The sequence below is a fragment of the Miscanthus floridulus genome, chromosome 7 (genome assembly GCF_019320115.1).
Source record: "Miscanthus floridulus cultivar M001 chromosome 7, ASM1932011v1, whole genome shotgun sequence".
Taxonomy (NCBI): Eukaryota; Viridiplantae; Streptophyta; class Magnoliopsida; order Poales; family Poaceae; genus Miscanthus; species Miscanthus floridulus.
The window spans coordinates 105,462,524-105,489,716 of NC_089586.1; the positions used below are offsets into that span (position 1 = coordinate 105,462,524).

Genomic DNA, 27,193 nt, shown 5'->3' on the forward strand with positions numbered 1-27,193 from the left:
TCGTTCAGAAAATGTTTCTTTAGTGTATATACGTTTGGAAAATGCACTAACTTTAACGTCTATTTATGCAGAAGGTGAAGAAGAGCTGCAGGAAGCTAGCTCAGAAGCTAAGCTGCATGGACACTCCTTGGGTGGAACCGCCACTCCCGGCGCGGTCGGGTGGCACGTCTTCAACCTCTTTGAGGACACCAGCCGGCTCTTCTCAGCCGATGACAGGTGCGACTTTCGCAGTGCGTACACCACCATATCATAGCGCTAGGAAGGACCCTGCAACCGAGGACGACGAGGATGACGACGACCCCCCGGGCTTCCGCAGACAGCACGGCTAGTGGGACGATTGGCCGTAGGACGAGATCGGCATGTCTCAGCTAGGTGGTGCCCCGCTTGGTACCTGAGGAGCCTCACAGGTACTAACAAATGTAGTTTCTTTAAATACGTAGGCTCCATGAACTAACGATCATAAAGATTATAAGTAATCGTGCATATCATATACTTGCAGGGTACGAGCCGTACGCACCGGCGACGCGACCACACTGACGTTGGCTACACTCCCAATGTGTTGCCAACAAATCCAAAGAGGCAGAGGCGTCCGAGGGATCCTTACACTCCTGGGTCTCAGTTTGTTAGGTCGAACGAATATTGGCGTCTGAAACTTACAGGCTTAGTTGGTTATGTTATGTCGAACTTATGTCAAACCAATGAAAATATTATGTGGCATCAACTTGCGCATGGACTTCATTTATTTGCTTCATATTCGTTTCAATGCGTCGCGGCAGCACTGCCGGCGAGATTAAGTAGCAACTAGTTCAGGAACCGGCAGTCCCGGCGTATCTCGACGCTGGTGGCTGGCGTCTTGACCCCGATCCTCCCGAGCTTGGTCATCGCCACCACAAAATCACCGAAGAAGGCACCCTGGTTAGACGCGCAGTAGTCGACCGTGCTGTGCGAGGGGTCGAGGAAGCCAGGGTCCATGGTCGCGTCGCTGCCGATCCTACAATATGGGGCCAAAAAGCCAAAAAAATAAGTGATTCATTTTTATCCCTTATAAAAAAACGGATTCTTGAACCTCTTTCACGCTCATGTCACGTCGAGGTACTACAGAAAAAAGAACCGCAAAATCCGATCCAATTTTTTGTAATCGATTAGTTAACATGGTGGTTAACCGTATTATGAAAGACGGAAAAAAATCATTGGCTTATCAAATTCTCTATCGAGCTATAAAAAAGATTCAACAAAAGACAGAAACAAATCCACTATTGGTTTTACGTCAAGCAATACGTAGAGTAACTCCCAATATAGGAGTAAAAACAAGACATAATAAAAAAGGATCGACGCGGAAAGTTCCGATTGAAATAGGATCTAAACCGTCCAGGTACTGCCGTGCCATGCGCCGTGGCGCGTCATTGTCGCGCCAAGATTGGTGGCGCGGTAGACCCTACCACGTCACTGGTCAGCAACCTCGGTCGTCGCCACGTCAGCCTCCTGCCGCGCCACCATGCATGGCGCGGCACAGGCATTTCGCCGCGCCATGGCAATAGGCGCGGCCAAAAGTGTTAGTTTTGAAGAAGAAGAAAACAGTGTTAGATTTAAAATTAGTTTACAAAAAGTGTTAAAAAATCGACTCATATAAGTTTCGGATTTTAGTAGGCCAATGTAATGTGATGGCTCTAAAATCTGAGTGTTGTATAGAGCTCAAAAGAACCTATTAAACATATAAACATAGATATGGTGGCAATTGCTCATTCAACAGCTAATTTTAGGCTGAGACTCAGGAAGCACAGGCATCTAGTTCTATAGCATTTTTTCCTGCATTTTTGCAATTGGTACTGATCTTTGGGCTGCTAAGTTACTGAACTTTAGGCTGCCGTCAACTAACTTTCAATTGATAAATCCAATTTGTGTTTGGTTCCCTGAGCATTTGCCACAAGCGAGGACAAATGAAAACTAAAATATATTCTCAGATGAAACGGCTAGAGTTAGGATGGGTTGATTAGTAAGTAGTCCTGTGATAGGACTTGATGCCCAACCGGTGTTGCTGCGCAGGTTATAGGGGTGGAAGAGAGGAGGACGTGGTTTGTACTCTCGACGTCGGCGAGGGGCCGTGGCGGCGAGAGCGGCGGCTGTTGCTGCAGCCCTAGAGTTCACGTAGCGCTATAGTAACACGGGTACTGTTCACGCGAGGGAGAGGACAGGGACTGCTGGCTCCTAAGGGAAGCCAGCAACTTAATTGTTGCTTTCTGCTTAATTCCAATCATCCCCGATTACAAGTATTTATCCTTCCCTATAGATGCTATAATTAAGGAACTATATCTATCTCTAAGAAAATACCAAATAAGTGATAAATTAGGCCTCTAAGCCCCTTAATAGACCGGGCCCCTAGCCACTATTGGGCCTGCGCCTGGCATAGGGGATGCCGGTCATAACATCTCTCCCCACCTGCGCAAACAACTCGTCCTCGAGTTGGAAGTCGGGGAAGTGCTCGCGGAACTTGTCGAGAGGCTCCTAGGTAGCATCCCCGTCTGGAAGGCCGCGCCACTTGATCAGTACGCGCCAGACACCATGGCGTTGCTACGCCTGCAGCACCCGCTCTTATCCCGGCAGAACGCGACCATCGAGGACCGACGGAAGGGTGGCCGAAACAGCCGGCGGATCTCCGCGGTGCCACTTCAGCAGCCCCACATGGAAGACGTCGTGGACGCAGGCGCCCTCCAGCAGCTGCACAAACCTCCGCAAGTAGGGGCGAAGGACGTCGTTCATCAATGCCTGGAATGTCGCCGGGGCATTGGAGAGGCCAAAAGGCATCACCAGGAACTCGTAGTGGCCGTGGTCTATGTGGAAGGCGGTCTTGGCGATGTCGTTGGGGTGCATCCGCACCTGGTGGTAGCCTGAACGTAGGTCGAGCTTAGTGAAGAAGCGAGCCCCATGGAGCTCGTTGAGAAGCTCATCCACGACCGGTATAGGGAACTTGTCCTTGGACGTCTTGGCGTGGAGGGCACGGTAGTCAATGCAGAAGCGCCAAGACTTGTTCGCTTTGTGGACAAGGAGCACGGGCGCCGAGAACAGCAAAGTGCTAGGCCGAATGATGCCCTGGGTGAGCATGTCCTCGCACTGCCGTTCCAGCTCGTCCTTCTGCAGCTAGGGATAGCGGTACGGGCGCACGGTGATGGAAGCGGTGTCTGGCAGGAGGTGGATGCGGTGGTCGTACTGACGGCCCGGTGGAAGGTGGAAGGCCCTGCGGCTCCTCAAAGATGGCACCGTGCTGCTGCAGTAGGCGGTCCAACAAGGGCTGCTGAGAGTCGACAGAGGTCACCGCCACATGCTGCTGGGGCACATAGGGCTCGACGAGGAAGGCCCTAATGCCCGCCATGGCCTGCCCTAATTCTAGGATTGCGGCCGTCATCTGCTCCGGGGTGAGGACGAGGGCGGCGGGAGACGACGGCGCCGGGGTAGAGGGCGCGATCACCCCTGAGGACACCAGCGCGCCTAATGCCGGCACGCCTGATGTGTGGGGCAGCAGCGCCGACGAAGACGCTGGTGGCGGCGGGTGGGTGTGCGGCGGCGGCGGGTGGGAAGAACTCAGTAGAGGGCTAGACATGATCGAACCAGAGATCTCTGATACCAGATTGATAGGACTTGATGCCCTACCGGTGTTGCTGCGCAGGTTATAGGGGTGGAAGAGGGGAGGACGTGGTTTGTACTCTCGACATCGGCGAGAGGCCATGGCGGCGAGAGCGGCGGCTGCTGCTACATCCCTAGAGTTCACGTAGCGCTACAGTAACGCGGGTACTGTTCACGTGAGGGAGAGGGCAGGGACGGTTGGCTCCCAAGGGAAGCCAGCAACTTAATTTTTGCTTTCTGCTTAATTCCAATCATCCCCGATTATAAATATTTATCCTTCCCTATAGATGCTATAATTAAGAAACTATATCTGTCTCTAAAAAATACCAAATAAGCGATAAATTGGGCCTCTAAGCCCCTTAACAGACCGGCCCCCTAGCCACTATTGGGCCTACGCCTGGCATAGGGGATGCCGGTCATAACATCCTGACAAAAAGATTGTTTCTGATCATATTTTAGCTTTTTTGTTTGTTTGTGCCTGTATTATATTTTTTCTATTCCATTAATTTTTCTGTGACCATGATATTGCTGTTAGCATGCTGTGAGCCTGGATATTCTTTCTGAACTGAATATTGTAGCTTCTATATATTTTTTTCTAAAAATTGATTATCACTGTGCAAGCTATGACTTCTCTGAAAATGTCACTGTGCAAGCTATGACTTCACTGTGCGAATTGAATGTCAGTGTGATCTTGTTCGCTTCCCTGCATCTCAGACTTATTATTGTTTGCCATTAGTCTATACTAATTTAGCCTTATGTATCCTTCTTTTCCGATAATGTCAGGTGCTGCAACATACTCTCTGAATAGTTAGTTTCTTTACTGTCCATACCTCATTTAGCCAAAATGAGATTGTCTATCAATTCAATTAGTTGCCTGCTACATCATTTATAATTTTACTGAAATGATCAGATGGTTAGGCGATAATTGTCCGAACTCCACACTCTCAGAGATAATTCCCCCGGTTCTGATTTAGTATACATGTATTTTACTTTCTACAATATTACAAGGATTTTAATGGCTTATTAACGGCTCTTGTGGACATCATGTAGTGGTGTGTTTATGCATCGTTCCAAGCTGGGAAAGCGATGGTGGGACTCAATGAAGAAGCTGGCCCTTGGTCATGGTAATGATGATTGTTTGGGCAATTATGGTTTTCATGCCCCTATCGATGGAAATTGTTTCGGTTTTCAAAGGATAGACGATAATGTTAAGGACGGACTAGTTCTAAATGTCGTCTGGCGTTGGAGAGACGCTTAGAGTATTTTATGACTTTATTTTTCATTTAGCCATACTATTAAGGGGGCATGAACTAGTAGCTTGACCTAGGTGAGTCTAATGGGTTAGGTGTGGTGCACACTTGTCAAACTTAGCACTAGACAGCTCAGGAATAGCCCTAAGATCGATTGCAGTCAAATTCTTTCACAAAGGATTTTGAATTGGAAGTGAATGGAGGGTCAAATGATTGACCGGACTCACAGGTGCTGCGTCCGGTCAGTGTTCAGCGCACACAGCAGAAGCCGAGAAGAGACCGGACGCTGCGCATTGATTGGGACCGGACGCGCTGGTGCCGACCAACTATAGCAGCTAGGTCTCAGTATTGATGAAGGATCGGACATAGAACAGTGAATGACCGGACACTGTGTTTGCAGCGTCCGGTCAACATTAGTAAGGTTCTAGAGAGAAAATTTGAGGACCGGACGCGTTAGGTCCTGGAGGATCGGACGCTCCTCTATGTTCGGTCACTCCAACGGCCCTCTCTGACAGGGTGACGCCACGTAGCCGTTGGCTACTGACCGGCGCGTCCGGTCACATGGACCTGCGCGTCCGGTCACTTCAAAAAATGCTGAGTTGGACACCAACCGTTATGTTTTGAATAGGGGGTATAAATACATATCCTACTCGTCCAATTGAGTTCTCTTGTCCATTTGTTTAGCTGAGAAATACCTTTGGAGTGAAAGGGAGAGCAAGAGCCTAGTGGGGTGATTGAGATTTGATAATCCAAGATTAAGGACCTCATTAGTGTATAGGGAGTAGCAAGTGTGCATCCACCTTTCTGATTAGGCTTGTCTTGGTCAAGTGAGAGTTTGTGCTTGTTACTCTTGGTGATCGCCATCATCTAGACGGCTTGGTGGTGATTGGAAACTTAGTGATCATCCGGTGGAGCTTGTGGATGACCCAAGTCATGGTGTGAGCGGTTGTGGATGATTCATCGCGACGGAGTGTCAAAGAATCAACCCGTAGAGAGCACTTGATCCTTGCGCGGATCAAGGGGGAGTTACACCCTTGCGCGGGTGCTCCAACGAGGACTAGTGGGGAGTGGCGACTCTTTGATACCTCGAAAAAACATCGCCGCGTTCCTCTCCTTCTCTTTACTTTGAGCATTTATGTTTGAGCAGTTCAATTCATGTCTTTACATTTTTAGAATTGCCATGTTAGAGTGGCATTGGAACCTGGGGTGCAAAATTTTTGTGCGGTAGAAAAATAGAAAAACTTCTAGGCACAAAAGGGGTGAAATGGGTTAAGTGTAGGGCTAAATTATTGAAAGAAATTTAGAATTAGTCCAATTCACCCTCCCTCTAGAACATCTTGATCCTTTCATGTTGTATCACTCCGTTTCAAATTGTAAATAGTTTTGGATTTTCTATCTAGAGATAATGTATATTTAGATACATAGTAAAAGTTATGTACATAGAACAACTTGTAATTTAGAATGGAGGGAGTATATTGCAATGCAATTCTATACTACCTTTGTTGAAGTTGAAGGTTGATCTGAAAGGTTTGCAATTCACAAAGATGATAATCTCCACAGCAAGCAGCCTGTTCGGGAGGCCGTATCGTATCGTGGATTATTTACTGCTGTCTGGTTTGGTGTGAGAGAAAAACACTGTTCTCGGCTGGAAATTTACGATCGTTTACGAGCAAGCGAACAGGCTAAATGGCTAGGGTGGGCATGGTAGACTATTAATCATTGCCTTAGCTGAAGTGAACTAAGCTGTGCTTGCAAGAACGTTTGACCATACAAAATATTTCGGTTACCCATACCTATACTTGATTCTATTGATTTTGAAACCATAGCAACGCATGGACACTCACCTAGTCAACAAGAAAATTTTCTTTTGGACGACGGACGCCTGACAGTTCCGTGGCGTTCACGGAAACTTTTAGTACGCACGTACTTGTCAATGCGGGCTGGGCCGACGTGGCTCTATTTCGTGGCGCTTACGAAAATTACGCAGCTCAATGTATAATGGGCCTTCAGCCGTAAGCTAGTGTTGAAGCATTCGATCCGTTCGAGCCCTTGCCCTAGACCCACCCCTGATTTCATTTCCCCAATCATGGCGGCGGCTCCGTCGGCGACGGCGGTGTCCACGGCGGCGCTTGTAGTCCCCATCCAAGCTCCAACCAGTGCGTTTCTCCGGCGCACCCAGCTCACCCGTCACCGCCTCCACTCGCTAAAATGCCGCCGCGCTGGGCCCATCGTCCCTGCGGCCGCCGCTGCCGCGGCGGGCAGCAGCTCCCCGTCGTCTGCCGTTTTCCACGGCGAGTGCTTTGTGGTGGGCGATAACATCGACACCGACCAGATCATCCCCGCCGAGCACCTCACCCTGGTGCCCTCCAAGCCCGACGAGTACCGCAAGCTCGGCTCCTTCGCCTTCGCGGGCCTCCCTTCCGCGGCCTACCCGACGCCGTTCCTCGCCCCGGGTGAGGAATCCTCGCGCTACGCCGTCATCGTCGGTGGGGCCAACTTCGGGTGCGGCTCCTCACGCGAGCACGCGCCCGTCGCGCTCGGGGCCGCCGGCGCACGCGCCGTCGTCGCGGAGGGCTACGCGCGCATCTTCTTCCGCAACTCCGTGGCCACTGGAGAGGTGTACCCTTTGGAGCTCACGGAGGCTGGGGCCTGTAAGGAGTGCAAGACAGGGGATGTGGTCACCGTGGACCTTGGTAACTCCGTTTTTATTAACCACACCTCTGGCAAGGAGTACAAGCTGAAACCAATTGGTGATGCTGGTCCGGTAATTGAGGCGGGAGGGATCTTTGCCTATGCCCGGAAGACAGGAATGATTGCGTCGAAAGCTGCTGCATGAGGGTAAGGTAAGATAATTGGATTTCATGTTTTCGTTGCTCTGCATATCAAGCTATGAAATTGAGCCTTGCCGATACATGTTGGTGTGTGCTTAGATTAGTCTTCATGTAATTGTTGTCCAGAGATAAAATGAGCTCATATTAGTCACCTGTGTTTGATAGTTTCATGTATGTGACTACTATATGGCAGTCATACACTAGGGACCAATACTTGCTGATAAGGAACCTATTTTTGGTGCAGTAAGGGTATGTTTGGAAACTTTGGATTATTCTACACCTGTAATTGAATTACACCTGAAACCTTCTGTTCACAGGAAAACGGAAGTAATTTTACTCCCCCTGTAAGCTGTTATTATTTGGGTAAGGGGTGGAAACAGGTGCGCAAATTAACTGAGAACTAAGCTATTGACAGAAAATTCCTCAACTACTGCATCACATCAAGCATCAAATTAGAGCTACAAACTAATCAGATTTCGTACCACAGCTGAAATCAGAACATGAAGTTTTAGAACATAGCAGCAAAATTGAGACAGAATCCATCAGACTGGACCACAAGAGGAAAAGGAGTTCAGATCAGAGCTCAACTAGGAGTCTAGGAGTGGCAGTGGAGAGCTGGAGGCACACCTTCCCATTGACATTGATGAGAATAGAGAACTCCATAGAGCCAATACCTCTGATGCAACTGGATAATAATGTAGGAAACCATAATAATGTGTATTTTTTTTAAACTTATAATAATGTGTATTTTGGCCTTCTAGGTTAATATTTGTTCTTGGAATAGCTTATTGGTGTCCACAATAACTGAATGTTTCAAGCAGTTAATTTGGGACAAGAATTGTGATTGTTCTCCTACTCCTAACCACATGGTTGTCGGATGAGCCAATTTCCTCATTCATTAACTTAAATTTCTTATTAGAATTACAATATTTTTGGAATTTGAAGACGAGGTTCAGTATTTTGGGATTTAAAGATGAGGTGTTAATTTACATTGCTAGAAAGAGTATTTTCCTTCTTTATCAGAACAATCATAGCAATCAGTTATTGGAAACATTTTTTTATCCTTAGGGTAATGCAATAATCAAAATTCTAGGTATTCGCATGTCCCATTGAATCTGCAGCCCCATGACATCTTGCTAAAATTTTACTAGCAAATCAAATTGTACCAGAAAATCCTGGTGGGTAGGGATGGAAGTACCTGTTTTGGGTTATTGGTCGAATACCTGGAGGATCTGCATATATTTCACTGTAGAGATGAATAAAATCTGGTGGCAAAGTTTTAATCAATTCGGATTTCTTGTTACTTTCTTCATGGAATCTGCCAATCTGGGGGATCTGCATATATCTCATTGTAAAGATGAATAAAATCTGGTGGCAAAGTTTTAAAATCAACCTTGATTCAGTAATGATAAAATCAACTAGAGCTGACTTGAGCCACAATTTGACAAAATTAATGACCAGATTGCAAAATTGTGACAAGCCCTCGGTAACTTGGGAGTCGTTATTTTTTTTTTAACAAAAAAATCTGGTACCTACTGTTTCCAATTCCTCAATGCTGGCTATGGCAGTCAACAATCATGACGTATTCCTGACCACGCAACCTATGTTTCAGTAGCCTGAATCTCCAAAGCCTGTGTCTATCGTGTTAACATGTGAGTTCCAAATTTCTCAGCTGGATACCAGCGAGCTTTTGGGATTGGGGTCTTTCACTTATGCTGGCCTTAGGCGGAAGCCGTGGGCTGCAGGTCAACTATGGTGGTTGGGTGAGATGGTGGGAACTCTGGGAGCGGTGTCGAACTACTGGATTGGCAGGGAGGGGTTGATAGGAAATGCACCAGCAGGACAGGTTTTGTGTGTGTGAGCAGACTGCCCAAAATGACTGGAGGGCAGGATTGTGGTTGGATCTTCATCCTATGATGGCATGACCTGGCGTGTGTCAAACGAGCATTTACTTGAGTCTGACTGTGGGTAAGCTCCTCCCATTCCAGATCATTGGGTTAAACTTAGGTCCTGTTTGGATCAGCTAGAATTTGCGGATTGTGGCTTTTAAAAACTCTAGCTGATCCAAACAGCTCAACTTTTACAATCCAACTACCCAGATTGTAGCAATGTCACGGGCTTCAGTTTTTCCCAGCTTGTGAGAGGCAAAGGTACCATAAAAGCTCTAGCTGATCAAGCATGCCAGCTTTTACACCAACTCTTAAGTCTTAACAATTCTCAAACTAGCTTTTAACAATCTCTATTATCCAAAGAAGGCCTCGGTTGAATTTCATTTCAGGATCTGCATTGCTTTCACAGGTAGAATTCAAAGAACCAAATACGATATACGCCCTGTTCGCTTGGGCTTGTTTGGCTGACAAGTCATGGCTGAAAGTACTGTTGGCTGATTTGGTGTGAGAGAAAAAATACTGTTCGTTGGTTGAAAAAGTACGGCTTATAAGCCAAACAAGCCCAAACGAACAGGGTGATACTCCATCCGTTCTGATTTATAGGTCGTATGTATCTAGACATATCATATATCTAGGTGCATAGCAAAGGCTATGTATCTAGAAGATCCAAAACAACCTATAATTATAGGGTGGTACTTTATTATCAACCTTCTCTCCCTCAGTTGTACTTGTATCTATTTTATTGTAATGGCAGACGTTGAATTTTCAGGTAAGTTTCATCTTCTGTAATCTGCGCGCATGAAGTAATAAGCTGGAGTTAGGACCAAGAGTTACTGCACCTACTTCTGCATAATTTTGTGCTGTCGACGGTGTTTTGAAATAAGCTGCAGCCTACCGAGTCATGAAGAATCAATCCATGGTCTTTTGTCACAGATCGTTTGTTAGTACTCTTTGTACAATTGTACCTGCCTGCTACTGTTCTTATCAGTTTGAATAACTGCTCTGTTGTCATCTTATGTGTACAACTCTTGATACTCGTTACCTGTTGATGTATTTGAGCTTTTGATATGCAATTAAATGGTTGCATTCACATTGTTTCTTTTTATAGTTGGGGGCATAAATTTTGAATAATTCTCTACATGTCGTTGCAGTTTCACTTAATCCTGCATTCACCACTGTCAGTTACACAGGTAGGTCAGTTGAGGCTGATGACAAATACAGGATTTTATTTTATTGGCGAATAACTAGGGGGGCTAGTTTGGTTCCTTACCTGACTCTCCTATGGTCTGGTATTGTAGGCTTGTAGCTCTAGGCAACGTAGTCAGTACTCAGTAATCGCGACATGAATCGTAGGATCGTCCGGTTCTACGATACTACTTTTTTGTTTTCTCTCTTTGATTTGGTTCTACGATACTACTGGAACTGAGCGATACGAGTCGGTCCGTCCGTGGATCGTTTTTGGGTAGACTCGCCAAGGAGCGACACGAGTCACTCTGTCCTCTGCGGATCACAGCCTGTTCGCTTGCTCGTAAACGATCGTAAATTTCAGTCAGAAACAGTGTTTTTCTCTCACACCAAACCAGCCAGCAGTAAATAATCCACGATACGATATGGCCTCCCGAACATGCTGCGTTATTTTAGTAGAGTCGACGTTAGGATTGATTCAGATACAGAGAGAGGCACCCTCCAAATGTATGTGCAAACCTTTGTCAACAACTCTGATTATTGTACCGAAACCTCAAAGCTGTTCATCACCATAAATATAGACTAATACTAATGTTGCCAATAATTTTCATTGCAGGAGGAAATCATCTGCATATACTCTTTGTCGAGTTCGTTAGCACGACATCAAGTTTTTATGCCCCTCGCACGAATCATTTTAGGTGAGTATTATGATGCCCTTTGCTTTGTACTGGGACAAATCGAACTCCTTTTAGAATAAAGTAGGAGATTACACAGTAAACACCTTTTTCTTACATGTATGTGTGTTAGGTGCACTGATCTCATGATTTATACGTGTTACAAAGTAGTGCGGAGTCCATTCCATACAAATAACCGTTCCGACATTCGATCTTTCAACTCCATAATTCCTGCAAATACATTGTAGAATTTTGTTATAACCAGGCCTCTTATCGATCGATTCCTTGCTACACCACTACTTCATTTATGACTCAGTTTCATCGAATGCCATACATTTGGGCTTGTTCGGCTTACCCATATTCGATTTGGTCGGTTTCTTTTTTCAGGCGGAACAGTGTTTTTTCTCTCACAACAATTCAGCTAGAACAGTGTTTTTCAGACAGTTTCAGCCAAAATTCTGCCAACCGAACGGGACCTTACTGATGGGTTTTTTCAGGGTCCAAATTTTGTTGTGGATACTACATGGACTAGAGAATATGATCCATTGCTGATACTAAGGCTTACTGTTTTTTTACGCAGATTTTATTTTCAATGTGTGCTACGGCCAAGATCTAAATCTGATGACAAAACATAAAGGTTGACTATCCTTCATGTATATAAAACTAGCCTTTAGCGACGACCACTTTCTGCTTTCCTACAAGTCGAGACTGCTCATTTCATTGTGTATGTCTTGGTAATATGTCTAGGTATGCTCATTTATCTTGAGATTATCATATATTTTTGGAAGTAGAATGAACCTAATTAATTTACGAGGTAACTACAAACAGTGGTGAAACCAACGATTTTGATTAAGAGGGCCGGACAAATATCATCGTATTTTTTAGTGTGATAAAATATACATAATTATATGTTCTAACTTTTTAAATGCTTTTACACTATTTATAACCAAAATCATAATATTTTAATAAAAATGGTGAAAATTGATTTTTTTGGTGCTATAAATTCAAATATTTATATAGGTATTAAATAAAATCTACTGCTGGCCCCCTAGTTCCGCCACTAACTACGAACTGATATCCTACATGCACGCTTGCCATACAAAAAATTTATTCAGCCTGTTCGCTTGTTGGTTTCAGCCAGTCAACAGTGTTTTCCTCTCACAACAAAGCAGCCAGCCCAAATTAGTTCAAAAACCAACCAGCGAACAGACTGATTATCAGAACTACTCTCTACAGTTCCTCGATACTAACTCACTCCACATGGCCACATTTAAGTTCATCTTCCTAAAATGACTCATGTTTACGACAGCCTGCGGCAACACGCGGGTACTTACTAGTATCTAGTAGCTAGAAAAGGTGTTCTCTGATGCCTGCTTTGTACTACGTGGAACTGAGTAGTGGGGCACATGCCCTTTGATTTACCATTAAATGATGCCAGTTACAATACAATAAGTAGTTTTAGAAATTTTCACTTTTATGATGTTATGGCAAATTTATTATTTTTATAACGAGAATCAACAGTTTGGTACTTTGGTTGTTATAAAAAATGAATTTTCCTTGTAGAATTATAAAATCGTGTGTTGAGCTTTGATGTATCAACAGCGTACTGGGCCTTAAATCCTTATTGGATCCATTCGGTGTTTTTGTCACAGATCACAGTAGCCCATGGAAATGGAAGAGGCCGACTGCGTGAGCCGAACGCCCAAAACTTGGGCCAGCACCAACATCACGGCTTTGATACATTCTATACTGGTTTCGTCGATCGTCTGTATCTGCTCAACCAATCAAGCTCAAGCATAAGTCAAACAAGAATCTAGCCAGTTTTTAGATGAAAGAATTTTTTATTCCCGTCTCTAAATGTTTTTCTAAACGCTAAACGGTAAACAGTCGGTCACCAGCCGTTTAGCCATTATTTGGACTAAACAGTCCATTAAACGGTCTAAACGGCCAATTAAACAGGCTAAACGGATGATTAAACGGAAACGGTGTACCACTCTGTAGCGTTTACACGGTGTTTAAACGGGCTACATAGCCGTTTAGACAAACAGTGTCTCTATACAAGGACACATCCATCTATTGTTATAGTTTTAGCTTCGGACGGCTCGAGAAAATGCCAGTAACAAACAAGGAAGTATTTCAAACTGAAGGGTGAAAAATTGATATACAAAACACACAGCCACAAGCCAATGATGCTCTGTTGGCTCTATGGTACGGCATGCATGCCCATGAGGTCCAACCTTTCGATGAAGTGTGCATAAGACACTGGCATTGATTAAGTGGGAATGCACGTCGTACCATAGAGCCAACGGAGCATCGTTGGCTCGTGGCTCTGTGATTTGTATATCTACTTTGTAATGATCTTCTAAGGTAATGAAAGTGCCGTCTGTTTAAAAAAAAGGTTGGACCTCCTCCCTCAGTCCCTAAGAAGTAAGGATTCAGAACTAGATCCATTATTGTGTCCAAAAAGATGACCTGCGAATAGGTTATTCTAGTGCTTTGTCAAAAAATGAACTTAATTAACCTATAGGTGCATAACCGTAGACTTGATTGCATTGCAGCAGTACATAAAACGATAAATCCAATTCGAGCATGTACCCTGCAGGGGCACGGTAACAAACCTTCCATGCCTAGGATGGTCCAGCTTCGGCTGTATTAGGTCGATCTACTTCGGCGCTCGATAGAAGCGCGTTGTATATTTCTTTAAACTCTTCTCATTAATACAATGATAAGCAAATCTTTTGGAGAAAAAAAACCTTCTATGCGCAGTCTTGACATCTTTTGCGTAATTTCTTCTTATCAAAGCAGCGAGCTTCGGCCACCGCTCAGGGTGCCCACGTCGGCCGAAATCCCCCTGCCCGTCCGATTCTCCGATCGACGGCCCGTGGGTTCCGTCGGTCGCTACAGCCCGCGCCCGCACGCGACGACGCCCTCGGTGGCTCTCCCCGAACCCGACGCCCTCCTCCTCTCCTCTCTCTCTCTCTCTCTCTCTCTCTCTCTCTCTCTCTCTCTCTCTCTCTCTACCGGCTCGCCACACGCCTCAGGCGACGGCGTGGGGCGGCCTCGTCGGTGGCCCGCCCTCCGCGCGGCGGCGGCCTCCCTCCTCCTTCTCCTCCTCCTCATCCTCCACAACCCCCAACACCACGCCACTTCCTCCTCGCGACGCAACGCGGCGGGTCACGCGGCCTAGGGTTTCGCCCCTCCGTCGCCGGTCCTCCCCACGGCCGCGCGGCCAGCCAGCGGAGGCCCTGACGCGCCCGAGGCCTCTGGCGACGGAGAAACCTCCGTGCTGGCCGTGCATGACGGCGGGGAGGTCACGTCGGCGACCTCGGCGGTGGATCTAGAGCGGCCGCTCACGGGGCCCCTACCGACGGCCGATCTGAGGCTGGACCACCCCGTCGACCTCGCGTAGCCAACGGAGGCGGTGGATCTGCGGCGAGCAGCCGGATCCAGCGCGAGCCCTCCCCTCTCTCTCCCCTTCCCTCCCGATGCGGCGGCGGACACAACGCGCGGGCGCACCCGCGCCCCCTGCGGCCGACGCTCCTGCTCGGGTGGGCCCCGACAGCTACCCTACCTCATCCCCATCCTCTGCACGCGTGCTTCGCTCCTCCATGAAACCCTAGCTTCGTTAGGGTTCCTGCGTTGTCACTGTTACCCGTCCACCTACGCCGCCAGTCAACTGTTCTAGCTTCACAGATAAGTGTGCTCCATCTCCAACCCCAACACCCTTTATGTTTTGTTACATTTTGTACTTGATCTTAATCCCATGTCTCATGTTAAACTGTTCAACAGCAAGGTAGAGTTAGTTGCTAAACTATTCCCAGATCATTGTCTTCTGCCTTAATCAGTCAGCGACCAGTCTTGCATCTCATATATTGTGTAGCTGAGGATATGATTGTGCCCTGTAATGACACACGGAAAAAAGTTCTATTCATATTTTACGTCATAGATAGATTGTCTTGTATCTTAATTAATCAGGTACCTCTGTTGTATCTTAAATATAGAGTAGCTGACGATATACACCCTTGCCTTTGCCATCTAGATCATGATATTTTCTATTTTCCATTGGGAAAATATATGTTCTCATCTTTGTTTCACCTCTTTGAACCTGAACTTAGAGCATAATGTTTTCTATTTTCCATTGGAAATACATGTGCTCATCTTTGTTTCACCTTTTCCAGCCTGATCTTTGTTTATCAAAAAGGAATATGGGGTCATGGTCTGATGGATCAGGAATATTAAAACATATGAACCTGCTTATTGTTTGTTACTGATAAAAATTCCTATAGATCTTTTAGCCTGCCATCCACAGCCCTGCTATTTATTTGGTACTGATAAATGTTTTGTCCTCACCTGTTTTTTTGTCTCCAAATCATCCTGGTACAAATACTTCCAATTATATATCTTCACATCCTGTATTTGCATGGATCTGTCAATAATACTGATGTCAGACTGTCAGCATAGGTAGATTTCCTTTTAGGGTTTCGATTAGAAGACTATGAGTTTGCATCGCTGATTTTTTAAATCAGTTCTTCAGCCTTACGTACCTTGTTTTGAATTTCAGTGGCCTGCTCATGCGGTGAGACATTGATGGGCTACCTGCGTCACTCCCGCCTGTATCTGCTTATGGTCTAATGTTTTCTTCTTTACAAAGCTCTCCTCCTAACACACGCACATATTTGTTACCTAAAACACATGCCTACTACATGCCTGTGATAAAAATTCAGTATCCATTGATCAGGGATACGATATGATGTTCATTTGCCTGTGAGGTATTGGGCATGGCCTGTCATGAAAATTCAGTATCCATTGATTATGGAGTTTTTTTAGAGTGACCCAGCTATCAGCATGCCCTGAAGCTCTAGGCTCATGAACAAATGATGATTGAGACATTACTGAGGCCTTTAAGACTCTCTGCCAACTTTCTATATGGTCTAAGCCTATTTGCTAATAATCTCTTGTCCTACCCATTTGCCAATTCATCTCGTGCATTCCACATTCGTTAATGGTCTCATGTTCTGACCATTTGCCATTTGCTATTTTTTTCCTACTTCAGCCGGCTATGAAAATTTGCCATTCGTTATTTATGTTTTTTACTTTTATGCCTCTGATTACGTCGTCTGACACAGTTTAACGGATTCCTGATGGTCATCTTTCGTGTTTTCTAATTAAAGTCAGCTGATTGGGTTTGATGGATTCTTGCTGCCGTTACTTACAACGTGTTGCTCCCAGTGGCAAAGTTGTTTTCGTGTTTTTGGGTTCTATAGTCGGCCAACAAATGCTACTTATATTCTCTCTAAAATATTTCTAGATAAAGTACCACCAAGGTTGGTCCATCAATATTGGTAAGCCTTACACCCCTTACGTACTCTTATAACCCATCCGATATGTGGCCTTAATTGCTGGAGCATTTTCTATCTGCGTATACAAAAAAATATTTACAGGTTACCGCGTCAGCCGCTATACAAACACGAAAGATGAACTCTTCTTTTGTTAGGCTGATCATCCACTGCTGGTTCAAGGTTATAGCCTCTGTATGTCTCGATTTAGTTCTATTAACCATTCTATATCGACAAGCACAAAAAACTAGACAGTTCTTGCTTATATGTGAAGCTCGTTGACTGTCTGCCCAGACTATGTCTAATTTTTACTGTGTACTTACTTCTCTCATGCCTATTTCATTAGCAGTAAAGAATTATTACTCATGTCTTACATGTTACCTTTCCTGTTATAGTAAATGATGAAATTCATACCTAGGATCGCGTAAAGTTAGTGCTATATCTACATAATCTACTCTTCAAAATTAAAGCTATGTCTATTTTGTCAGTATTGAAATTTCCCAATGCAAAAAGATTAATGAATTCCATCCTCTACTCCATTTCAGTAGTTTCTTCTGTAATTTCTATACCTGATGTGCAACTTACATATTTGATTAGTACTGTAATTTTTGCAGCTGATACACACGCCTTCCTTACAGATTTATTATAGCACTACCCTCTTTAGATTTTTACCCATCAATTTATCTATTTGGTTTCCTCATCTAATGCTGGATGCTCTTTTATCTGTGCACTCTATAATCATAACTGACCACTCTTTCTTTTTCCTTTTTTTAATATATAAACCGAATCCACCTATATATGCTTTCATGCAGGAACTCAGGAAACATGCACAGGAGTATTACAGCTTAGACCTCATGCAACACTCATAATTTTTAAAGCAAAATATCTTCATATGTGTTGTATGTTGGTAATGTAATTCTTCCTTCTTTATTTACAGATATACATGCACCTCTAACTAAGTTTGCTAATCTATCATATCCTCATGAAAAATGAGGACAAGCACTCCTTCAGATACTTCCAACAAATATTTTTTCCCTTTCCACACATAAATCCTTAACTGTACCTGCAGCTCAGTCATTTTAGTTATTGTCCTTCCTCCTATGATTGTGTGTGTGCACGATGCCTTTTATTTGAGATTTTAGCATCTTCATTTGTCAGCTAAATTTGTTTGGGCTCTTCACTGCAATTTACACTGATTTTTAGATTCTTAGTATCTTTTTAGCTTTTCGCTTATTCATATGGTGTCAGTTAGATTAATCCACCAAATGTACAAAGAAGCGACCAACCATAACCCAACATCACACAGTTGGTTTGTTTCTAAATGCCGATACATCTTGTGGACTACAGCGAGATGCTATTTTGATAAATCTTAAGGTTAAATAATCATATATGGTTATATGTTAATGTACTGTGCTACTATGCCTTATACCATACTAAAGGATTAGATCAAATGAATGAGTATGGTTACTATGGTTGGTCCAAGGTACATGATAACAGCCTGCGTTTACCTATGTGCTCCTCCACGTACCTACACAATCCGTTTGATGGCCTGGAAAAAACCAGGTGAGGAGTAATTATCACAAAGTCCTTGATTTATAGGTTCATAACTTGCTTCGTGCCTCATTTGTTATAAGGACTTTTCCCAGTGCATACTGTGCAAATTTCTAGGTTCAGATAATTCAGTCTCATGTCATACTTAAATTTAGTCGCTATATTGTTGGAAGATAGCCTAAGTCTGATGATACTATTTTTAGCAATATAGTGACCATCTCCTACCTCGGATAGAAAGGGCAATGGAAAATCTAATCCACAGTCCTTGTCCTTTATTTTTCAACTTCTAATTGACAGTCATTGCCCATAGGTTATAACATAATCTGTATACCCTTCAATTTTATATGCCACACCTATACGCGTGATTTGCCGTCGCGCGCGATGGCGCGAGTGATGCACTAGTATCACTGCTATCACAAGGGACACACGTCTCATCGACTATTTGTACGGCACAGCATCCCTCTGAAAAATGTGGCATGCACATGCCAGCAAGGTCCACGTACTAGCAGCTAGTAGTAGTAGAAATTAAACCGGCCAGTGTGGATGTACATGTGGATTTCCCCCGGCACGTACTGTCCTATAGCGGCACTAACAGTCACAGCCATGCGACCCCTTTCCCCTGCATGCGTGCCTAGCCGCTGGCCACCTGCCGCGCACCCTCTCCGTGCACCGTATGCGCGGGGACCGAGCGACGCGTGTCCAGTGTACCCGTCGTTTCCTGGGGCCTCCGCCTCTCAGTCTCAGCCGCCGCGCGTGCCGCATCGACGAGGCCGAAAAGGGTGCCCTCGTCCGGGAGCGGCCGCGGCGCACGGCATGTGATGGAACAGCAGCTGACTTGCGCGGCTCCGCTCTCTCTGGCTGTGGGTGCCCCAGCGGCACAGGCGCACAGCAACCCGCCGCCCGCGTCGGCGCACCGCGCACAGATGCCCTGGGCTGATCCGCTAGTTTTTTAAATGGTCTCGCACGGGCAACAAAACCGTCGCGCGCGCGTCCGTGTGAATCATTCTCCACCGTCCGCCGGCCGGCCCGGTTGCCGGGATCACAAGAGCCGGACGATAGCTAGCGCTCCAGCCTCCAGCGCGTGTGTACGGGGTTGACCTGCGCAGGATATGTGCTTGCATTGCCATTAATGGCCTCGCAAGCTAGCTGCAGTGCTGTGCACTGCTCGCGTCGATCGATGCTTGCTGACTTGGGGAGAGATCCATGTCCTGCGCGCGGCGCCGATCCGCATCAGGGAATCGAGCTCGCTCCCGGACGGCTCTCTAGCTCGCCCGTCGCTGTTCATTCTACCTGCTGAAGACTTTGGAGCTCCGAAGCGGCTGACTTTTGCGATGAATTGATGGTTGAAAGCATGCGTCAACGTTGTTGTTGTTGCGTATATTATAGATAGATGCTGATCCTGTCACGGAACTTCATGTCACCCTCTGTTGCCTAGCGCTGGATGTGTATGGCTCAAAGCTCATGGAGTGGCTATCGTTTTTTTGAGGATTTCTGAATGCAATGGTCCAAAACGTCTGCAGAACTGGTGGCCTGAGAGTTTCTGAAACCCGCATAATAAATTCAGCAGGTTTTGCTATATGAGGAGGTTTCACTTCGAGGACTACAAAATTCTGAGTTGCGTCCTGATAATAGTAGCCATCGGATCAATCCTGTTCTCTAAAAACAATCACCCACCTCTGCCATAATAAAAGCCAACATGAATCAACCTCCTGAATATATACATCTAAATTACTCAACCTGCGTGAGCAAATCTGGTACTATGTTTATGCTAAAGTTTAGCAAGAAAATGGCTCTATGACACATGGGACATAGGATTAAGAAAGTTCAGTACGTCGTAGTTTTGGCATGAACCAAACATATACAGTGCTTACGAAATTGTAACGCGTCAGCTTATAAGTGTGGCAAGTTGTAGATAAAAAACCAATCGAAGCCTAATCAAGCCCATGTCTATTGACGTAACAAGGCCAGGGTGTTACTACAGGTGCGTGAACTTGCTCGACAAAGCTGCCAACCACCAACGCAAACACGGCTTCGTCCACGTCGAAAGAGACACAAGGGTGCAGCAGAGGTGTTGTAGTAAAGCCTTCTTTGACACGGCTCATCCAAAACGGGTTCACCGGTGAAGCTAAAACCAGTGAAGCCAGAAAAACTGGCTTTTTCCGGCTTCTAGTTCATTTTAACCCTGGCTTACAAAACGGCTTCACGCTACAGTGCCTCGATTTGCGCAAAATAGATGAAGCCGAAGCCAACATAAGCCGTGCCAAATAGGCCCTTAAATCAGAACCTTAGTAACAGTCACTACGGGAGAGGCAAAATTTCCCGAGTGTCTCTGGCTTCCCCGAGTGCCAAAAATCGGGCACTCGGGAAAGAGAATCTTTCCCGAGTGTTGCACTCGGGGAATAATTGCACTCGGGGAAGAGAGGCTTTTCCGAGTGCCAAAGAGGTCCTGGCACTCGGTAAAGCGCAGCACTCGGCAAAGGCCCTCTTCCCCGAGTGCAACACTCGGGGAAGATCGGCACTCGGCAAAGAAACATGGTACTTGACGGTTCACCTCGCCCACGTCGTTAAAACTTAAAAAAAAAAAATCTTCCCCGAGTGCCTTCCCTGGCACTCGGGGAAGAGTCCCTTTCCTGAGTGCCAGAATAGGGCACTCGGGGAAGAGGCTGCCTTCCCCGAGTGCCTTGTCCTGGCACTTGGGAAAAGGGCCTCTTCCCCGAGTGCCTTCTCTGGCACTCGGGGAAGAATTTTTGTTTTTTTGGTTTTTTTTGCCTCATTTTTTTGTGAGGCCTTCCCATATTATTTAAAACTCCCCGTTCAAATTTGGGACAATTTTGACTTTTTTTGTTATATTTCGTTAGTTTTTTTTGCTTCGTTGAATTTTTTTGCATACTTCGAATTTGAACTGCAGGTGCATGAAATAATGGAATTTGGTGATTCAAAAAATTATATTAATGATATTTGGTGTATGTTGAGGCCTTATCCAGGAACTCGCATGAAATGTCGAGCATCTTGTTGACGTAACATGACGAAGAACTTGCGGGAAAAAGTGTTTTTAAATTATATAAAATCCGAACGAAGTCCGAAAATCACGAAACTTGTCTGGGCGTCGTGTTATCGCATGTAGAGGCTATGATAAAAAATCGAGAAGGTTTCGAGCAAGTTGCGACATCGGATGCCTAAAACCCAGACATCTCCGCATGGCTCTACAAGTGATCACATGCGGAGATGTCTGGGTTTTAGGCATCCGACGTCACAACTTGCTCGAAACCTTCTCAATTTTTTATCATAGCCTCTACATGCGATAACACGACGCCCAGACATGTTTCGTGATTTTCGGACTTCGTTCGGATTTTATATAATTTAAATACACTTTTCCCGCAAGTTGTTCGTCATGTTACGTCAACAAGATGCTCGACATTTCATGCGAGTTCCTGGATAAGGCATCAACATACACCAAATATCATTAATATAATTTTTTAAATCACCAAATTCCATTATTTCATGCACCTGCAGTTCAAATTCGAAATATGCAAAAAAATTCAACGAAACGAAAAAAACTAACGAAATATAAAAAAAAGTCAAAATTATCATAAATTTGAACATAGAGTTTTAAATAATGTGGGAAGGCCTCACAAAAAAAATAAGATAAAAAAAAAACAAAAAGAACAAAAATTTTTTCCCGAGTGCCTTCGCCGGCACTCGGGGAAGAGACCCTTTCCCGAGTGCCGGGACCGGCACTCGGGGAACACTTAAAAAAAAGGGCCACCAGGCCTTATCTAAACCTGGCCACCCCACACCCGCCAGCCCGCCCGCCCGTGCGCTACCCCGCCGCCGCCAGCCCCCTCCGCCGCTGCCGCTCGCCGCGCCCGCGCCACCGCCACGCTGCTCGCCGGCCCAGCGCCACTGCGCCCCCACAGCCCTCGCCGCGCGCCCCCGCAGCGCGGCACGCCCCCAGCCCCCGCAGGCCCCACCGGCGCGCCCCCGCAGCCCGAGACGGCGGCGCCGTCCCTGTCCCTGCGCGTCGGGGCCCGTCCGGCCGGCGCGCCCCCTCCCCGGCCCCTGCGGCCGGCCCCCGCCGCCTCTCCCGACCTCGCCTCCCGCCCCCCGCGATGCCTCCGCCTCCCCCACGCCAGTTCTCCTCTTCAGATCTCTCTTGCTCCTCTCGCATGGCGCATCAGCGGAGGAGCCACCGGCGCAGCGGGGCAGCAGCGCGAGCGGCCCTCATCGCGGCTTCTCGGGTGCAGGGGTCCCCGGCACGGCTTCCCGACCACGGGCGGCCCTGACGCGAGCGGCCGTCCCGATGGCGGGCTCGGCCATGGACGTCCCGTCGGCGACCACCACGGCCCCAGCACAAGCAGGCCTCCACCGCGGATGTCCCGGCGACGAGCGCGGGTGTGGGGCCAGTGCCCTCCGTCGGCGACCACATCAGCCGTTCTCGGCGTTCCTTCGGACATTGTCGCCTTCGATGTTGGAATATCGATGCCGGCCGCCCACCCTGGGTTAGGTTTTCTCCGTTTCCCGTCTTTTCATCTTCCTTACCTGCAGATCCTGGATTAGATTTTTATTTACTAATAAAATGCCTGATGTTTTCATTCAGTCGTGCTTCGTCAGCTGCAGATCCGTGATTTGATTTACTAATGCCATCTTAGTCTTGCTTACTCAGCTGCAGATCCGTGCTTCGATTTACCAATGCCTATTGTTTCCTTTTCTTTTTTGCAGCAATGCCTTGCGTCTCGTGCTAAACACGTTGTGCTCCTCCTCAAGTGCAGGTGGACTTCTGCAGCTGGCCCGTTCTGCTATTCACTTTGGAGATGGAGGTGGGTTTGCAATTTTATTGGTACCAATTATTACATACGCTTCAATCTTGCATGCTATCTTATTGCTTGTTATATGAACCATTATTACATACGCTTCAAATGCATGCTATCGTCAGTTGTGAGTGATGACCTGTGAAGTTCCCTTGAGATGTACATAGCCACCAAGATGTTTTAATCGTATTTGCATATATGATGGTATAGTGAATAGTACCTAACCTGAACGTTGCTGTTTTGTTTACATGTACTCTATACTTAAAATTCGGTTGGGCTGAAAATACTTAATTATAACTCTACATTGCATGTTTCCGGATTGCTGTAGCTTCGTCCCTTATTTTATTGCAGTATTATCTCTTGCAGTGTCTTGTATTAGGTACTAAAGGGGAGACCAACGTTGTATGCAACTCTTTGGATACAGTGGCTGTTTAGCTGTTGCCCAAATCTCTAGCCCCTCTCATCCAAAGCTTTTTACAGTATAGATACAGTGGCTGTTCAAATAGAAACCATTCACAGATACATGTTGCTTCATAGTTGTGGAGGCAACCAATATAGTTTGCCAGGTTGATAAATTCATTTGTGTCCTGACTAAGAGAAAGAAAGAAGATTGAGGGTGTTCAAAGGTGTGACTGCATTTTACTTTCTATAATAGTTTGTTACATGATTATGAGGTGCTATGTCTGCTAGGTTGGGCTCGGCCACGCGGTGGCGGCGCTCGTGACGCCACGCGGAGCCGCGCTCGCTGCCCCACCCCAGGCCGTGCGGCGTTCCCCTCGCCGGATCTCAGTGCTGCTCGCCGAGAGTTGCAGGTACTTCTCTCATCCCCTTCGGATTCGTAATTCAACTAGAAAGACAGCGCGACTCCGTCTTCTTAGATGTTCATCATCTGCGAGTGCAAGAGGTAATAAATTATGGTCATCTACGAGTGCGAGAGGTCCTCCGTCTTCTTAGATGTTCACTCTTCTGCCTCCTGAACTGGGAACCAGCAAGTCCTCCCTTGCGTTATATCAATCTTGTACATCTATTTGAAATGTTTGAATCATCTTAGAAATTGCAGTGATGAGAATATTAGTTGATGATAGTATTTGGCTGTTGATTACGCTAGCTCCTTATTCCTTTATTTTCGGCTTTTCTTGAACCGACTTATCTCAAATGTGCATATCCTGCAACAGATGGTGTCGTCATCATATAATGTGCATATCTTGGACATTTTAGAACTAGTAAGTTCTTTTTGCGCTGTTCTCAGTTAATTAAAAGTTATCTACTTGTCACTAGGCCACTGAGGAAATGATTTGTGAATGGGAAAGTTTGCTCAATGAAATTAGGCTAGCCCATGCTAACTTTTTACTAGATGACAGATTCAGGCATCTTGGCCTATGCTTACAATCCTGATATTGTGTGGGTTCCATAATTGATATATGATGGGCACTGCAAATTAACATTAATCGTCTAATTTATATTGAAAAATTATGCCTGTGTTATATTTGTTAAAATTAGCCTCATCACCTCTTCCTGTTAAGTACAGAAATGGATGCAACCTGAGAGAGTACTGCATGTTTTTTCTTCTGAAAACTGAATGTCACTGCATTGTCTGAAAATGGATGCAACCTGTCATTTTACTTGTCTGAATGTCATTGTGCAACCTGTGAGAGAAAGAGAGAGCTCTGCACAGTTTTTCTTTAACAATTTAACTGAGTCAGAGTTGTCCTTTCTTTCATTCCAGAACAAAGATGGAATCACTGTAGCAGAGAGTAGAATATGATACTGTGAGATTTGTGTGCCTGCAGTCAGTGCAATAATTGATAAGTATGCTTTGCAAGCTATTTTTTGTTAAGTTGATATGCATTATATTTGCTAGCAGGAACATTGGAGATGTGCCTTCGTAAGATGATTAGAGCAGATGATTTGAGGCTTAATGGAGATTGGTCCACTCAAAGTTGATAGGTTGGATTTCAGTGATCATTTCTTCAGTGCTCATGTAAGTGCAGCCATCTCTTCTTTTTTTCTCACCACTGTTTTGCTGAGTGCTAGTTTGCTGTTTGGCTGAGAATATATGAATCTGGAACATAGGAGTAGGTCACAAGCTTTTGTAATGTTGAATCAGCATGGTGAATTTTGAAACATATGCAAATATATGAATGTGAAATTAAGGTAACTGTTTGGCTGAGTGCAAGTGTTTGGCTAAGAATATATATATCTGGAACATAGGAGCATGGTGAATTTTGTAACGATGAATCAGTTTTCACATTGCTAATCAACTCTTGTTCACATGTAGGTGTTCTTCTCAAGTGGCTCAGATTTGACTCTTCTTCACATTGCTAAATGTGATTTTGGTCATCTTTTGAATAGTGACTCACAAAATGTTGTGAAACTTTGATCTATTTATTTTTATCTTTATAACTTTGACTTTGATATTGGTACTGCGGAGTCGTTTTTATGTATTGAACTTGTGAACTTGGAATAGTGTGTACTTTTGAACGTGTGGTTTGTAATATATTGTGGATTTCGGACAAATTTGGTCGTTTGTGATATATAAATGTGGTTTGTGACATATTGATGTTGATTTGTGGTTTGTGATATATATATATATGCTTTGTTGTTTACATGGAAAAGCAAAAAAAAAAAGAATTTTAGAGGTGGCTTCCCCGAGTGCCTGTGTTGTGGCACTCGGGAAAGAGGGATTTTTTTTAAAAAAAAACAAATTTCTTTGCCGAGTGCCTGAGCTGCGGCACTCGGCAAAGAGTATTTAAAAAAAAATTCAAAAATCTTTCCCGAGTGTTGCACTCGGGGAAGAAAATCAAAAAAAAAAAAAAAGAAAACGGCGTCGGCCGTCGGCTAACGGCGTCAAGTCTTCCCCGAGTGCCAGCACGGCACTCGGCAAAGCCTTCCCCGAGTGCACGATTTCGACACTCGGGGAAGGCGCCTTTCCCGTGGGAGGATTAGCCGGAGGCTCTTCCCCGAGTGTTGCACTCGGGGAAGGCTTCCCCGAGTGCAACTGGGCCTTCCCCGAGTGCAACTGGCACTCGGGGAAGCCAGCAGTTCCTGTAGTGAGTAGGGATACTACTAATACTAGTCAGCTGGGCACTGTTTTGTGGACAGTGGTCGTCGGCCGTTTACATACACTCCGACATGACACTACCTTGCTGACAGCCGACCGCGTCGTCCACGATCAGCTCCGACACCAAAAGTCAGCCCTTGAATCATTCGTGAAAACGCAGCTAATAATCGCGCAAGACAAAAGGAAGAGAGAGGATTAGCATGAAACAAGATCTCATGGCGGCACCCTTGCATTTCCGGGCTCATTAACTGCGGTCCCGATCGACGGCGGATCGTCGTCAGTCACCCTGTGGCGTGGCTCCGGCGTTCACCTGCCTGCCAATCGTGTGCAGAGAGTGTGCCCAACAAGTTTTCTGACTCTTTTTTTTTCGCAGTTCGCAGTTCTTCGCGCACAGAAAAGAGCGCCTGGATAAGGAAATTGGAATGCAGGCCGCGCATTTATTGCGATGAGCTAGCTAGCGGTTAGCAGCAGCTCCCTAGTCCGGCCTCGTCACTTTTGATTGACCCTGGATCATCAAGCCGGAGCCTCCTTCCTTTCCTCTCGTGGCTTTGCTTTGCAGCTGCAGATCGCTCACGATGTCCAGCTGAAACGGTGAAAGACGTGTGCATGCCGAATTGAGGCTGGGAACGTTCGTACTTCGTTGGTCCGTTCTCCATGACTCCATCTCCATGCATCTGTGTGGCGGAGCACAGCGCGGAGGCTGACTTTGTTTCGACCAAATCATACCTGCTGGACAATGGGCGGATGTGTCATGCACACGATTGAGCTGACCTGTCCAGTTTCCAGTTGAAAGACAGGTAATAGGTATTCCAATTTTCAGTGGATCGAATAAGGGCCATGAATCAACTGCGGCATTAGGTTTTACTTTGAATCCACCAATCTATCTATCTACAAGCGGTTCTGACCGTATACTCGTTCCTTCTTTTCAGCTCTCAAAGTACAATTGCAGCAATACTATATACTAATCTGAAAGATTTAAACTACTTATAC

The 27,193-nt window shown here is 45.7% G+C and overlaps 2 protein-coding genes across 3 annotated transcripts; both read left to right on the forward strand.

Annotated features, from left to right (window-relative positions):
• Positions 1 to 6,874: 6,874 nt before the first annotated feature.
• On the forward strand, positions 6,875 to 10,651 carry LOC136464108 (3-isopropylmalate dehydratase small subunit 1-like). Of its 2 annotated transcripts, none has more exons than XM_066463069.1 (2): positions 6,875 to 7,706; positions 10,358 to 10,651. In XM_066463069.1, exon 1 carries the CDS (start codon positions 6,955 to 6,957, stop codon positions 7,702 to 7,704), a length of 750 nt encoding a protein of 249 aa, XP_066319166.1. In that variant the 5' UTR covers positions 6,875 to 6,954; the 3' UTR covers positions 7,705 to 7,706; positions 10,358 to 10,651. The 2 variants fall into 2 exon arrangements, with proteins under 2 accessions (XP_066319166.1, XP_066319165.1); XM_066463068.1 differs by having other exon boundaries at positions 6,877 to 7,711.
• LOC136466005 (uncharacterized) lies at positions 9,261 to 25,694 on the forward strand. Its single transcript, XM_066464525.1, has 9 exons — positions 9,261 to 9,281; positions 9,372 to 9,545; positions 22,139 to 22,833; positions 23,054 to 23,151; positions 23,833 to 23,954; positions 24,318 to 24,365; positions 24,869 to 24,911; positions 25,004 to 25,123; positions 25,421 to 25,694. Exons 1-7 carry the CDS (start codon positions 9,261 to 9,263, stop codon positions 24,905 to 24,907), a joined length of 1,197 nt encoding a protein of 398 aa, XP_066320622.1. The 3' UTR covers positions 24,908 to 24,911; positions 25,004 to 25,123; positions 25,421 to 25,694.
• Positions 25,695 to 27,193: the final 1,499 nt, after the last annotated feature.

Coding starts and splice junctions, on each gene's coding strand:
- LOC136464108 (XM_066463069.1), top strand. CDS start 6,955: ATGGCGGCGGCTCCGTCGGCGACGGCGGTGTCCACGGCGGCGCTTGTA.
- LOC136466005 (XM_066464525.1), top strand. CDS start 9,261: ATGGCAGTCAACAATCATGAC. Junction 9,546..22,138: donor GAAATGCACCAGCAGGACAG/GTTTTGTGTGTG, acceptor CACACCCGCCAG/CCCGCCCGCCCGTGCGCTAC. Junction 24,366..24,868: donor TCTTGGACATTTTAGAACTA/GTAAGTTCTTTT, acceptor CTTTCATTCCAG/AACAAAGATGGAATCACTGT.